This window comes from Limulus polyphemus, unplaced genomic scaffold (assembly GCF_000517525.1).
Source record: "Limulus polyphemus unplaced genomic scaffold, Limulus_polyphemus-2.1.2 Scaffold791, whole genome shotgun sequence".
NCBI classification, from domain to species: Eukaryota; Metazoa; Arthropoda; class Merostomata; order Xiphosura; family Limulidae; genus Limulus; species Limulus polyphemus.
The window spans coordinates 169,219-185,822 of record NW_013666401.1 but is presented as its reverse complement, the minus strand read 5'-3'; the positions used below and the strand labels follow the sequence as shown (position 1 = coordinate 185,822).

Below are 16,604 nucleotides of genomic sequence, written 5' to 3'. Positions count from 1 at the left end.
CTAGGCGCCCTCTATTTTAGTATATAAGCCCAGCAAATAAAGCAGATATATAATAGCAGATAGACAGATATAAATACAGATTGAGTCAAGCGAGCTGTAGTGACCACAAGTAAAGTGCGTGAATCCTTGTGAATTATAGCGTGTGTTTAGAAAAGTAGTTAAGTTTAAAGTGACTGTGGAAATTAATTGTATTACAAAGTTTGTAACGAGAAAGAATAAACTAGTTTTAATTAAGAAAGGGCTTGTATCACTGAAGTTTCTCGGAAAGAAAGTTTATGGGAAATTAACAAACGAACAGGTTCATAATTTTGAAATATTAACCAGACAAAAGCCAGTCAGTCAACATTATTTGCGTTTATACTTCTTTTACCTAAATAATGGGATTGACTGTCACATTTATATTGCACTAAAGTATGTTCAGCAGCATCACCTCTCAAACCTTGTGCCCTTCCTTAGATCTGCAACCTGACACACTAACCACCAGGCCATGCCCAGTCCCATGCTATAGATTGATTTGTTACATGGAAATCTGATGGAAAAACCTATAAAAATGATTTATTACATGGGGCTTTACTGGAAACTTATACAGAGTGATTTGTTAGATATGGGTCATCTCGATCCTGATAAGTATTCATAAGTCACAGAAAACTTTTCTCCAAGTTAATGCAGATTGGCAACGTACTCTACTCTTCCAAAAGCTGACAAGTTTGTTATATTAAATAAAACTATTCTAACAGTTATAGAAATTGATGTATTATTAAGGACTGTATTAAATATTAATTGTTACAGGAGATTTACCATAAGAGAATTTTCTAACCATTGTCTTAAATTGATTTAGTATATGAGACTTCTATAAGCTGTTACAGAATAATATATTGTTTCAGAATTGCTGAGAATCTAAAACAGGTTGGTGTATTATTACATGGCACTTTTTTGAAAAGTAAATTGGTTACTTACTTGTTTTGAAGAATCAGAAGATGAATTTGGACTTTTCATGTGAAGATGTTTCATCATGGCTTCAAGTCTGTCCTTCTCCTTTGTCAGTTGAATCTCAAGTTGGGAAACTACTTGCATCTGTACTCTAGCCTGAGCAGTGCTCCGGTCATCCAAGTGGTGCTCCTTGTTTAAATGTCTGTGTTTAATAGAGATGAATACTTTTATTTCTTTTAGTGCAATTATTACCAAAACTGGATCAGGTGATGCCATCTCCATTGTTATAACTGATGGATATTCTTTCAAAATAACCCCTAATGTACTTTCAATCTTTTCATATAGGAACACGAATCTCTTTTTTGGCTTTTTCCTGTACAATTACCACATTTTGAAATTTACTGCATCTGACTTTGTAATGTTTGATTACCAAGTAACTTATTTGTGAAAATCATATCATTCTTTTTATAATATTTCCAAAAAGCATGATTTCTCTAAACAATCCATCTGTGGTCCAGAATTATTAATTAGAGCACAAGAAAATAATTTTAATAAGCTTACTGAAAAAACATCATATACTGATGTAGGACATGTATATTTACATGGAGGAGAAAGGAATATTTGTTACCCATGTCATGAGACATACATCAGTTGCTAATGCAGGCTCATGATATGGGTGATGAACACTGCTTGTTCTTATGTTTTAATGCATATTTACATAAATCATATTTATGAGATTTGTACGTATTGAAATAAAATGTCTTTCATTGAGATATAAATAAACAGTAATCTTCAGGTAAGCAATGCCACAAATATGTATAAAAAACGTTTCACAGATAACACAACATGAAACTAGCATATGTAGTATAATTATAGCTATATGCCCTGCAAATAATAAAAAATACTATTGTGTAACATGTGTTTTTTCTATCTGTTTGAAAAACTGAGGATAAACTGTCATCATTGCTAATATATAGGTAGTTTTTAAATAGCAGTGAGGGCTAAAGCATATAATTAATCACTTCATTTTGAGTTACTACAGGCCTTTGTAGGCAAAATGTTTTTTTCATTGATTAAAATATTCAGAGCTGCTAAGTTTCCTCAAATTTATATTACAAGTCAATACTTACAGGATGAATGATTGTTGGTCTTCACATACTGTTTCACATCCGGGCCATTTACAAACACCATGACCAAACAGTGGATGAAGTTGATTTGCAACAGACCAGCTAATATCTTCCTTTATTGAACAGCTTGAATTTTGTTGTCTTGTAAATCCACTTTTGGATGATGGCACAGAATTTGGTAACCTAAATCCCTCCTTTTGCTGTTGCCCATTCAGCAGGTGATCTGGTGATAGAATTGATAACACTGAACTCTGACAGTTAGACACTGTAGTAGAAGTGTTATGGATCATTCCATTCAATCCTGACTTTAATGATCTCTCTTCCACACTCAATGCCTCATCTTTCCACAAGTTCTGGAAGTCACTAGATGAAATTCCTGAAAATGGATATCGTTCAAAAACATATTAAAAACCACAGATTAAATATAACATGGTAGAAGCCATTACTCATTAAAAAATTATATATAAATGTTCCAAAACACAAATACTATTTGCAACTATTTTAAATATATATCAGATTCAATAAAATAAGATTTTAATGTTTGCTTAACAATATACAACTCTTGGTTATATTAACAGATAATAATAAGAAAAGATTTTGTGACAATGTTGTCACAAATAAAACACTTTTCAACAAATAGCTATCTTAAGAATGCAAAATCCCAATATTCAGCATAAACAAAACAAATGATAATTAATTTTTCTGATGTGTCCAGTTTAGTTCCCCAAAAGAATCCAAAGGTTGCCTGTAGGGATCACCTGTTTTAACCAGTTGCACCACTATACAGTAGTGTTTTCTGTCTGTCAATCAGTAGACACTAAAATGACATCGCATAAGGAACACTCAACGTTGCAATTTGTACTGTCGTTACTTCAGTAAAACTTGCGCATTCCATAACTCACAAGAATAATTATGCACTCTGTAGACTACAACACAGCATGACATATGAACTTCAAAAATAAGAAATAAAAATATTTACTATTCTTAATTTTGGTTTTATTTGCTCTAGAAACAGAACACTTTTGGGAAGCCTTTTACTTACCCTGTGAAAGTAAGAAAGGAGGCAGCCCTAGTATACTATAGCGATGTGATAGCTGTAGCTGCTGCATTAGTTGGTGCTGCTGTAAGGCCAGTTGCTGAAGCTGTATCTGAAGCTGTTGTCTACTACTTTTGGCCTTGTCTCCTGAGGCTACACTGTTTAAGTTGTTTAAAATCTGGCTTTGTTGCATCATGTTTAACTGTAACTGTTCATGGAGTTGTGGAATAAATGACTCCAATTGTTCAACTTGTTGTTGTTGTTGCTGCTGCTGTTGCTGTGAAATAATGAAACAAATTTTTGGCATGATATTAAAAAAAATCATATTTAACTGTTCCAAAGAAATTGCAATTCTAATAAGTTTTTGAACTGTATTTGTACAATAATAGCGTTGTTTCGATAAATTTTGAACATCCAGAATAAAATATCCTAGCTATAAATATAAACACTTTCCCTGAAGAAGAATACTCAACTATTCGAAAGTCCTCGAACATTAGATAATTTTTTTAAATTCATTGCACCTTTTGTGTGTGATCCTGTGTGCTAACTCTTTTATCAAACTAGTTAAAAACAAATACATTTTAATTACTACACCTGCATGATATTCTATCATTCATTCTAGTTTAACACATTTCAATTGCAACGTGAAGCTGTATTGAAATATTCTAGCATTCTATCCAAATAAGTGGTCACTAGATGTCTCTGCATTTCTGTAATAATATATAATACATCAATCCTACTGTCGGAAATACTGAGAATCTGTGTAATCTGATAAAAGCAATCAGTGCACTGTGTGCTAACGGGTTAATTAGCAATTAGTCTACCGAGTTTCTTTTCATCTGAGGGTACAATATGTACAGACTACGAGTGACAGAAACACAAGAGAATCCTAATCACTTATCGGCTTCAAAAGAAAATTAATGAGAAATCTGCCAACCAGGAGGAACTTTTTTTATTCTTTTGTTAAACCGGTAAAGGACTGGAAACGGCAGAAAAATTTGTATTGTTTTTTAGCTTTTAACTTAGGTTTTATCTCATGGTATTAACCAAATTAGTAACATAAAAAAATTGTATTTTGACGACAACAATGTGTCTTATTATCCCTTTCAATGGGTACGTGTTACAATTTACTACAACTTAGTTGTTACAAATATACGGCGATGTACCATACACAAACAACATCTAATTGTTTCGATAGTGGATTACATATATTGCTTTAAATTTTAATCACTTACAACATTCCAAAGAAAGAAAATCATTCAACACTTGATTCCACCAGGGAGTAATGAATAAAAAACTAACTAAACACTTTCTAGTGGCTGAAATAAAAATATGTCAGGTTGACATTTCTAATGAATATTTTATATATAATATTTTATGTTACAAAAACAAAAACACAGGAGACTTTGTGAACAGAAACATAACTAGGTCTGCTGACTTGTTCCACTGCTTACTGGTTTATTGAGTTTGCTTCCGAGAAGCGTCTTAAAGCTCTAAATAAATTGTAATTCTACTTCGAATTTGAGCGACTGCACAAAGGGCAACGGAAAGCTTCACAATTTAAAATAATTAAAAAAACATTAGCAATTTCTACGCTTGTCAAAATACTCAACGATCAAATCTTTAAAATTAACAGTGCAGTTCAGACAAAAGTTAACCAGTCAATCTAAACATGAATAGGGACCAGTGAATCGTCTAGTTTTCTTAACAAACGAATAGGGTTGACTTCAGTGTTAACTCGTTAGTGTTTAGGGGTTTAATTTACTGTTTATTAGATTTGCCGTCAGTATAATACAGTAATACGATAGCTTTTCGTAAGTATGGGTACTAATGAATATATGATGTTATTGGTTTATTTTTATAGCAAAAATACACAATGGTTTATCTGCGCTCTGTTGTCCGCGGGGAATCGAGCCCCGGATCTTAGCGTTGTAATCATGTGAACTTAATGCTGACCTATCGGTGGACCCTGATAATGAATAGACAACTCATAATTATAGCTAACTGATACCTGGCATGGTCAGGTGGTCACACCAAACATGCTCGCCCTTTCAGCCGTGGGGCGTTATAATGTGACGACCAATCCCATTATTCATTGGTAAAAGAATAGCCAAAGAGTTGGCGGTGGGTGGTGATGACTAGCTGCCTTCCCTCTAGTCTTACACCGCTAAATTAGGAACGGCTAGCGCAGATTGCCCTCGTGTAGCTTTGCGCGAAATTCAAAAACAAACAAACAAAAACTAACTGATAACCATCTATTTAGTAAATTTCTAGTGAAAATTAATAATTAAAGGTTTGAACTCTTTTAGCTATATTTCATAAATTATCTAACGTATGAATTGAAGACAAGCTCAAAAACAAAACAAATAGAACACTGCGATTGGTCCACAATTATTTTCATTTGCTACAAAATAACAGTTTATCTGTTTCCATAGGTAATATAATTAGATTTATCGACATAAGACGAAAACACCTCCACCAGATGCATATAATAGTAAATCAAAAGCACTGCAGAAAACGCCCGTTAAATATTCTCCAATAAATTGATAAGAAGTATCTTTAATAACTTTACAAGGGCTTCGGAATATTCTATATATATACTTTTTCTCTGGAAAAAATATGATGTTTTTATGTATCGAAGTAATTCACATCGGATGATTTCTATTGTCCATAAATCAGTTTTATAAAATGCTTTAGTCTTAAAAATTAACAAAAATGTTGTCTCAATGTTATTTAAGGAAAATAAAGCAATTATAATAAATAATATATCAAAATACTTTAAATAAATAACTTATTTGGAATTGAATGTGTCTCATATATTTGTTGACGATATCTTAGTCTCAACTGAGTTGAGTTCAGGGATCATCACCAGCTATAATCCCGGTAAAGTATGGATGAAAACAACATTTCAAAGATGTTTATCAGATTGCTAATCTATGCTTCTCAAGATGCACATGTCAAACGGTATAATTTGTCATCAGCAAACTTGATTTCTCATTCAACAAACATTTTGAATGCCACATTTATTACCGCTTCCTATGAAATAACCTACTAAAGCTATAAAAGATAAATGAAGCTTCAGTGTTATTGAATTCTTCTTTGTTTTATTGTTGTTTTCATTATATTCAAAACACAATTATCATGCTATTTAAGCGAAAATTATTTTGTTCTTGGAAAGAATGTTCAATGTTTGTCTCCGTTGACAATTTCGAAATAGATAAGACATTTAGTTTAAGCAAGGAGTATATTCTGGACAAGAAACTGATTCAAATAAGCCACAAAAAGATCTAAGAGACAAGGTCGTGTAGAGGATTAAAAGAAAGTTCTGAGGAATGTGTCGCACATGAAGAAGTAAAAGAATTGTGACATAATACGTGTGAAACAACATAGCCCCAGAACTAATAATGATACAAGTGGAGAGAAAAGTTATTATTAGTGAAGCATGGTTAAAAATGTATCAAAGAGTTTAAATTAAAAGCCCCGAAGCATGGAATGAAATGATGATTTTGCCATTAAATATTACTTTGTATATTTAAGATAAAGATTATTCAATTTCAGAAGAGGAATATTTTCAAGACTCTAGGAATCCTACGCAACGAACTGTTTGAAAAAGTGTTTGGATAAGTAATTAATGTGAAATTCATAAGCGTAAGATTTGATAAAACCAAAACAAGTTGCATCACCGATTATAGAAAATTCCGTTAAGCCTATGATAGTTAACGGTTTCTGTACTAAGCTGATTCGATGAGATTGTTATTGACACGTTGAACGTGAGCGGCACTTTATGCACACACACACGAGCTAAACGGTCAAGTCAGAGATCTGCTAGGGTTCGCATATAGACGTCCTTAATTGTGAACTACTGAAAAATTGGAAGGCAGCCAGTCAGTAGCCCCATTCGCCATAAAGGCTTTGCCTGATTCTGAACCAAATAACGGGTTGACTGTCACTTTTATCACACCCATATCTGAAAGTGTAGACCATTTTCAGACACATCGCGGCACCAGCCTTGAACTTTAGATCTGCTGCTTGCACACTAACTACCAGGCTACGGATACCACAATTAAATATAAAGTTAGACCGAAGTTTGCGAATCTGATCGCAAGCTTTTATCAGCAGAAATTAAGTATGACGAAAATAGTGATTGTTTCGAGGTCCGGCCATGGGTACGGCAGGGGCGCATCAGATACAGGTACTTTGTGAACACCGTACTTCATTAAACACTATCTGATCTCACGTGAAAAAGCAAAAACAAAATCATCAGCAGTACAGAAACGGGTTGAAGTTTTGGAGTAATTTAGCACGGTAACACGTATCTCTGAAAGCTTATGTAGTTAGACTCCAAACAGGAAAAATAATAATTTCAAAGTGTTAGATATATATAAGACTGTTCATTATAAGTTAAATATGAGGGTATTATCTAGCTGATATTGTGCAAGCGTTAAAGTAAATTATATATAGAATCGATAGTTATGGCAAGTTTTCTTATGTACTTTTTTATAAATCATTTGTTGTGTAGTTCGACTGTTGTGAATTGCCGTCATGTTACTCGAACCTTCTGAATTTTTCTCGTTGCTTTAAGTGAGTATTGTTACATCATAACGTCTCGTCTCGTAATTTGTAGAAAGTTCTAGACCTCAGTTGGGCAATATATATATATGTATATATATGCGACCAAATTACTGCAAGTAAGTAAGTTAGTGAAAGTATAAGTAAGATAAGGTTAGTGAGAGATTTCGTCAAATACATATAGACAGTATTTGTAAATTTAACTATAAAGAATGTATAGCGGCGACTTTTAAAGTGTAATAATCGCAGACTGTATTGCAATAACAGAGTAGAGAAGAATAATTCGTCTTGTTAATTGGGTTCTAAAGTAACTGAACCAGATTGTGTGGACTTTTGACGAAAAAAAGAGAATTACGTAAAGCTCTGGATACCACTGTGGTGATTAACTGTTAAACGAATATTTGTATATATGTTAAACTTGTTTTGAATATATTATTTTAAAACAAATGGAATGTATTATGCCTGTTTATTGTTCAAATTACTGTCAACAAGTCACAGACACATGCTGTAGAGAATCTTGCCCATGACCATAAGTAAAATACTGACATTTGGTGAGCGAACCAGGATTATAAAATGGAAAATGGCGGTAGAAAAAGACGTGAATGACAGAGCAAATAGAACTATATAGGCACAGCTGTAGTGATGGCCAAAATATTGTAGAGATTATAACCGCGCTATATAACCATGTCGACTGACTTAGATAAGTGGATAGAGAGGGGGTGAGTGACTTGGGCTCAAAGATAGCAATCTATGAGAGTTTGTTAAACAAAAACAACAACAAGAGACAGAAAAGTGTCAACATGGAAAGAGGATAAGAATACAAAAAAGAGAAAGAAGAAAGTGAGAGAAAGAAGAGACTGGAAATGGAGAGAATAAAAACACAAATTGAGATTGCGAAGCTCACCCAACAAAATAACGAATAACCCAAGAATGACAATGAAGTCAGGGCCAGTCGACCCAAGCTGCCTAAATTTGATTAACAGAAAGATGACGTGGAATATTTGATGGAGAGATAAGAAATATTCACCCAAAGCCAAAACTGGGACAAATGTGACTGGGCAGTCTGTCTTAGCCCACTTATCAGAGGAAAAGGCCTCAACTGACATTTCACTGTTCCTAAAGGAGATAGTACTAAAATACGTGGATGAGATGATCAACCTGGCTGAATAGTATCTGGAAGTCTAAGCAGGAAGTATGACTGCCAAGTCCAACAATAACCAGTTAAAGTCAAAACTAGTGGTGGCTGACCAGAAACATGTTATCACCAAAGGTGATAAGACCTTGACCAAAAGGGAGAAGAGATGCTATACTTATTATAAAATGGGGCAGATTGCGAATGAGTGCAAGTCCGTCACCAACGAGCAACAGCAGAAATTTCAACATATAGCAGCTGGAGCTACATACAGAGATAGTGCTGGCAAGAAACAGGAAAAGAGCGACTATTACCATGAATGCTGCTGCCAGAAGAAACAGAATAAAGAAAACATGTCAGAATCACAACAAGAAGGAAGTGCTATCTCCGTGATTAAACAATGCATGACTGATAGTCAGCTCAAGTTAGCAAATGGGCCAACAGTGCAAATGGTGATTGGAACATGTGACAAACATCGAGAGGTGCCAACAAATCACAACATGCCAGTAGGTGAAGACTTTGTTGGAGACAAGAAAGTAAAGGTCCTATGAGACATTGGGTGCAGCAGTGAGAACCAACCAGTTTAGTATCCGATGACCAGAAGACGAGCAAGGTACATCTGTGTGTGCTGATTGATGGGACAGTGAAAATGTTTAACAGCAAGTATATAGGTCTACAGGAACTGAAGGAAGTACAGAAGAAAGACCCTTCATTGAGAAACTTTGAGAAAATTCCCAGAAGAAAGTGGAGCACAATACAAAAGGGAAAGAACTACAAGGGAGTGCTGTACCAGATCCATCAATGCAGTTCTACTGGGAAAATTAAACAGTTCATAGTACCAGCAGAATACCGGACTCAAGTGATGAAGCTGGCTCACGAGTCCATTGTGGGAGGACACCTAGAAGCAAAGAAGATGGTAGAGAGAATTACCAGCAACTTCCATTTGCTGGGGTCATTGGAGATGGGATAAGATTCTGAAGGTTAAGTGACATCTGTCAATGCACAATACTTAAGGGAAGGCAGCAAAGGTGCCACTGGGTGAAATTCCTCTCATAGAAGAGCCGTTCAGCAGAGTAGCTGTGCATTTGATTGGACCACTAGCACCTGTGTCTGAGAAAGACAACTGGTACATGCTGACAGTTATCGACAATGGGCCACATTGTCCAGAAGCCATAGCACTGATGAAGATAGAGACAGAGAGAGTAGCAGAAACCCTCCTGGAAGTGTTTTGCAGAGTAGGCGACAGAGGGGTCCAGTTTGATTCAGAACTGAGGCAAGAAGTGTCCATATTCATCAGCACTAGGCAACTCTTTTACCATCCCGTACATCCCCAGATATAATGGATTTTGTATGAGAGTCAACATAGTCTTAAAGAGTATGCTAAAGAATATGTGCCAAGAGAGACCACATGACTGGTACAGGTACCTGCAGGCAGTATTATTTGCTTACTGAGAAGTCCCACAAGCAAGTTCATGAGTTTCACCTTTGTGTTGCTGTACGGAAGAACCTTAGAGGGTCCGATACAGATATTGAAAGAGCTGTGGACAGGAGAAGAAAAGTCAGAAGTGAGGAACACACACAGTACGTGTTAGACCTCAGAAACCGACTGGAGGAGACCTGTAAACTAGTGTAATAATCGCATATTGTATTGTAATAACAGAGTAGAGAAGAGGTTATTAGAAATATATACAAGTGACACATTAAAAATACGACTCTGCTGTATCACAAATGTACAATGTTGGTTTTCTTAATGAGTAAAGATGCAGTTGCAACAACATTTTCAACTTCGAAATAACTCTCCTTAAACTGGCCTATTCCAATTTAATTAACGTTTGTGTTTATAATGTATTATCTAGATAGAGAATGGTGCCAGAAATAAACATATCTTCAATACATGATCTATTGGCCAACCTGTAAGATAATTCTTTTTTAAAACTGCAAGTTTTTAAATTGGTGAGAGTTTCCACATTCTTGCCTTGAAAAGATACAAAAAATTCGTGCTATTCAGAATAAAACAAGCAGATAATTAATGAATTATTACAGAAAAATACTGGAAAGTAATATTTTAAATCATATATAAAATTAACGCCGTTAATAAAATAAACATCTTTCCTAACGTAAAGCTTTATCAATCTGTTATATTTCAAAAGCAGTTTGTCTCTAAAGGATTAGTTACAGTGACATTACACAACATATCATAGACGTTTTCAAAATTAACAGTTTTTTAGACTGTTTGTACTAGCAGTTTGCTTATTTAATTATATACTTTAATAAACACGATAACAGAGAAACAATCATTCTCCCTACCTGTTGCATAAAAAGCGACTGTTGCTGTTGTAAAAGTTGTTGGAGTTGGGTGGGAGACAGCACCTGTTGCTGAAGTAGTTGCTGCATTTGGTGGTGAGCCAGGAACTGCGAGTTCATCATTAACAAAGGTGAAATAGTCGTTGATGCGTCTTTCTCACCGTCCAGTTCTTTTTCTGGGGATATACGAGTTTTTCTAAAGAGATGATCTTTCGATGTCTGAGAAAAACAAAAAAAAACAACCATGTTAGAACGCAACTTTTTTTTCTCTCGAATCTTTTATTATGCTTGTCACAGAGAAACAATTTCGAAGTCGTGAAATGTTGTGTTACAAACATCTAATTTTTCACGAAATTAATCTAAATAAAACCAAGATTCCAAACATTTTGTAATTTTGTTTATCATCATTAAACAAATTCTAACTCCAACAAAATGTTCAAATTGATCTTTATTCCAAAAGTAAATAGAAGAAAGAAAATATTTTGGAAAAATTCGAAATCTTCCCCTAACATAAAATAACAAATACAAGATATTTGACCAAAATCAAACCTAGTTGATCGGTTCAAAAAACTTCGGTTCCTGGTCTTACCAGCACGTGTGTTTCATCTGTCATAATATACACACAATATATATCGGATTACAATGGTTAACCTAATTTTCGAACTAGAATTCAAATTTGTGGCATAAAAACAATACGTAAGGAAATGGCGTGTTTATGTGGTTTATAGCAAAATAATGTTTTCTTTAACGAATTCTGGAATGTTCTACTTTTGCACAAAAAAATACTGCAGTAATCAAGAGAGGACACCTTCAACAATCACTAGAAATGCCTATCATTTAGAAAATAAATCTGTACGGTATATTGTTAGCAACGGACAAACAGATGATGGTGCTCGCACAGAAAGGAAGGCAATAAAATCTCTGGATTCAATTATGTAAATAAGAATACATTTCTAGGAAGTGTTGTAAAGTGGGAAAGAAGAAGGTAATGACGAATAACTAGAAATTCTTATGAACAGACAGAAAGAATGGTTATATACACCAGTTTGACATATAGTATCCATTATATGCTTGGTTGTGGTAGCGCCACTACAAACCCATTAAATACCAGGTTAATAATATTCACGACACTGATATAGAGAAAACTTTCTATGTGTGTTATCTACAGCCCTTGAAGTTCACGGTCTGATTAAGCTTCCTGGACTTGCTATACATGCGTGGTTTTATTTAACCCCCTCACCCTCACCTTGTTCTAACGGGACAAACATTCGTTGTCATGCCAACAATTGCGTCAGGAGTGCAGGTGGTGTATAGAATGTACAAGTAAACAACGGAGTTGATCAGACTGCTGCATCTGTTAAAGATTTAAACAGATTAAAAGTTCATGCAGGGGTTTTATTAGTTCTATGAAACGAAAGATTCTGTTTGAGGTGTACGAGCTAGCTTTCACAGCAGCGCAGCACAACGATTAAAATAATCTAAAGTGGTTGGAAATGACGACCTAAATACCCTGTAGGATTATAAAAAACAATCGCCTTCCATTAAATTGACATCAACCGGATTTCCAGAGTAGCCATACTTTTATAAAGGATTATTACTCATCGACGCTCAGAGAAAGGAAAAGACTGTCTTCCATTTTATTTTTAATTTGTTCTGATAGACGCCCTTTCATGCTAACTCTTATCCAAGGCGGTTCTTCTGTCAGCAAATATATATCTGTGACAGGCTTAGGTTGAAAAGATTAACTTCGTTGGCAAAATCTGTTTTTAGAAGAACAAATCAAGTAACATTGCTGGATCAACATAAACAATAAACCAATTTCTTGGGCAAGAGATTCTGAGGTAGGGATTATAGCTGGTGATGATCCCTGAACTCAACTCAGTTGAGACAAAGATATCGTCAAGAAATATATGAGACACATTCAATTCCAAATAAGTTATTTATTTAAAGTATTTTGATATATTATTTATTATAATTACTTTATTTTCATTAAATAACATTGAAACAACATTTTTGTTAATTTTCAAGACTAAAGCATTTTAAAGAACTGATTTATGGACAATAGAAATCATCCGATGTGAATTACTTCGATACATAAAAACATCCTTTTTTTTCCAGAGATTTGTTTTTTAATTAAACACAAAGCTACACAAGGGTTATCTGTGCTCTGCCCACCACGGGTATCGAAACCCAGTTTCTAGCGTTGTAATTCCGCAGACATACCGCTGTGCCACTGGGGGGCATTTTTTTTCCAGAGAAAAATATTCCGTTGTTACCACCAAAGTAATGATTTTTACACATACATTTATATGTTGAATGACCTTATATGTTTATTTCTGCACAAAATAATGAAATAAAAAATTCATATTTTGTTTCTGCAACAAAATCGTTTCTTATGCTTGCCCTTCACCAATACAATTATCTATCTTAAAAACAAAACAAAAAATATCCGGATTGAGAATTGCGATATTCTAAAAACGCTTGTTGGATAGCACATTTAGTTAAAAGATTAGATCATTTTCCCGAAAATTATTTCCTCATGAGAAATGTTAACGTGCATTTGCTTTTGTAAAGCTAAATGAAGATGATGATGATATTCTTTTGAAACTAGGTTAGCTCACTACGCCTGTCACACGCTTCTACTACATCACGTTTCCTCATAGCAAGCTTCTAATAATTTGGGCTTTGTCACAATAATATATAAATAAACGTGCAACAAACTTCAAAGTGAATGTATCTTGTTTAAGTTCAGATCTAAAAACTCTGTGTATATACTTACAATATTTGACAACTCAATATCGGATAACCAACAAAAAACTGACGATGTAGATTGTCCTATTCGCTATGTAAACATTATATCACTATATAATCAGACAACTCAATAATAAAAAACAATAAATTGTACACTACAGTGTTACAAAAAAGTTAATAATGGAAAACATACCAACAGGTATGTACACAACATGACATCGTCCAATCACATATAATCCAACAATAGAAAGCACATAAATGAGTATGTACACGGCAAAACGTCATCCAACCAAACGTAAGCTAATAACAGCAAGCACATGAACGACTCAACGGGTATATACAGCATAACATAATCCAATCACACAACATAACAACATCTACTCAAACATAAGGCAGAAATAAAAAGCCTACCAAAGGTACGTAACACGGCATAACATCGCCCAGTTTAACTCAAGCTAATGATGAAAAGCATATTACCGAGTAAATATACAATATACAATCATTTCATCAAATAAAATAGATAAATTAATTGAAATAATACTAACGAATAATTACGTACAGCCATCCTAACAAACAATATTTAATATAAACAAAAACCTTAATAACAATAAATTCATAACTGTTTTAAGCACTGGTGAATGTTAGGAAATGACGAGGTTAATAAAGGACATGAAATCATGTTTTATAAATACATATATGTACATTATGTACGAGTACACGCTTTTAGTTATTTATATGTAACGGGATCAAATGAAAACTGACAACTCTGAGATTATTTGTCTTCATCAGAAACTATAGCCCAGTACAAGCTTTAACGACAGGCTCCGACTACCGATCAACATGCTATACTAAAAGGGCAGACCAAGCAAACAAATCAATTTCCTGGGCTGTGGTCAAGGTGTGTAAGTTCGGTCGCATGCAATACATCACCCGCTGTCACGAGTGTTTATGGTACGATTACCAAGAGGACGCCTGCACGTGAGCTTGAGATGCCGCGTTTGTAAAAGATGGACTTAAACGAACTGGCTTCCGATCTGTTTATTGTGTCGTTCGTAATGGTGAACCACGCAAGCTTAAAAGTTAAGAAGCAGAAGGTTTTGTCTTTCACGACATTTTGTTGGGGGCAATTCACGAAATATAAGTATAAAATCAACAATGCACTTTAAAGGAACAGGGGATAATTTTAAAGAATACTAAAAAACAAGGTTAAATATCATACGTTGCTCTAATATGACAAATTTGTATTGGCTGAATTAATACATATAAACACAGCTTCAAATATTTATTTTTGAAAGTTACTTCAAGAGATTCTTCATATTAGAATATAATCATAATATCTGTTGAACTACGTACACTTATTAAACTCACAGAGAAACTGTCTTATATGAACAACTTCAAGCCTTATTGTAACAGGTAGTAGAAAAGTCCAGAAACTTGCATGAAACCTATCTTTAATACGATGTAGGTTGTGTGTAAAAAATGCAATCTTCAAATGGTCAGCTAAACAGTCAGAAAGAAGTATTAACGAATTATTGATCCAGACTTTTAAAAGATTACGTTTTTATTTGTCTAGATTAAACAATGGTTTCTATGAAACTGAAATCATGTCTTTTAAAAAATAATACTAGAGAGTCTGCAAAGTCAACACGAGGATTCTAATGAAAGCATCAAAAGAAAATCATTGGAAAAAAAGTCTATAATAGCTTAGGAACCAGAAATAAATTTAAAAACTTCAACATTTTTTAAGCATTCATGTTCTGTCACGGTAAATACACACTTAAAAACTTGAAAAATCTGAAAATCTCAGTCTTAAACCAATGGAAACTAAAAAGCAAAAACGAAAAAAGCAAAAACTTAATTGAGAATACTTCGCAAGAGATGAGTGCAAAAACGTGCTAGAGTGATCATCAATTAGCCTGAAAAGGCGAAGAAAATGCCGAAAGGGGGCAACAGCAACCATTAATTAATCAAAAAAATAAGCCATTCTGATTTTCCTCGTTCACGATTTGTGATTTGTCTTTGTTGCTAGCATGCAATTAAACGTACAGAAAAAAAAACAACAAGAAAGTTCAGCACAACGTTAGAGACACATTCTGGAAAAGAAAATCAGGCAGATACAATGTAGGGGTTCTTCATCAGTCTTCGTCTTTACGTCCATAAGAAACAGCTACCATGCACCATTTGTCATTAGTTCCAGTCTTACATCATTAGCTTCAACAGAGAAAAACCTCCACCTGCAGTGTGGCCAACTGCAAAGAGCTGCTTATCCAGTCTATACATACAATTTTGATATTGGGGTCATTAAAGGATTGACTAAAACATTCTATACTTAAAACCACTTTGGTGATTAACTCAGTTAAAGGACTGTAGAAAAACATACGCTACAACAGATTTTCCGTTACAGTTATGCTTATGACACTAGTGACAGAGTGCATTTGAAAGATACTGATACATTAGTATCAGTGTATTTAAAATAAACTGTGAGACACTAGTACAAATTTATTTGAAATATACTATGTGAAACTAGTAAAAGAGTGCATTTGAAATATACTGTGATGGTTTTCTAAGTTTAAACTCGAAATTTAGACTATAAAAAGGTTAATCTATACTAGATAATTACGTATAAGACATTTGGATATGTATGAACTAAATATTAAACTAAAATTATTATATTTAACTAGCAGAGACCCGCAAAACATTTCCGACCAAATTAGTATCTCTATCGTAACAATACTTCTTTAAATATAACATTTCT

The 16,604-nt window shown here is 34.1% G+C and overlaps 1 protein-coding gene across 3 annotated transcripts in view; it reads right to left on the bottom strand.

Annotated features, from left to right (window-relative positions):
- LOC106460540 (forkhead box protein P1-like) overlaps positions 1-16,604 on the bottom strand; it is a 147,591-nt gene that overhangs the window by 27,881 nt on the left and 103,106 nt on the right. For all 3 annotated transcript variants that reach the window (XM_022387282.1, XM_013920257.2, XM_022387281.1), the window contains exons 3-6: positions 11,102-11,317; positions 3,100-3,370; positions 2,061-2,433; positions 958-1,132 (exon numbers count right to left, since the gene is read on the bottom strand). In XM_022387282.1, the coding sequence (XP_022242990.1) occupies positions 958-1,132; positions 2,061-2,433; positions 3,100-3,370; positions 11,102-11,317 (1,035 nt within the window). The remainder of the gene's footprint in view (positions 1-957; positions 1,133-2,060; positions 2,434-3,099; positions 3,371-11,101; positions 11,318-16,604) is intronic.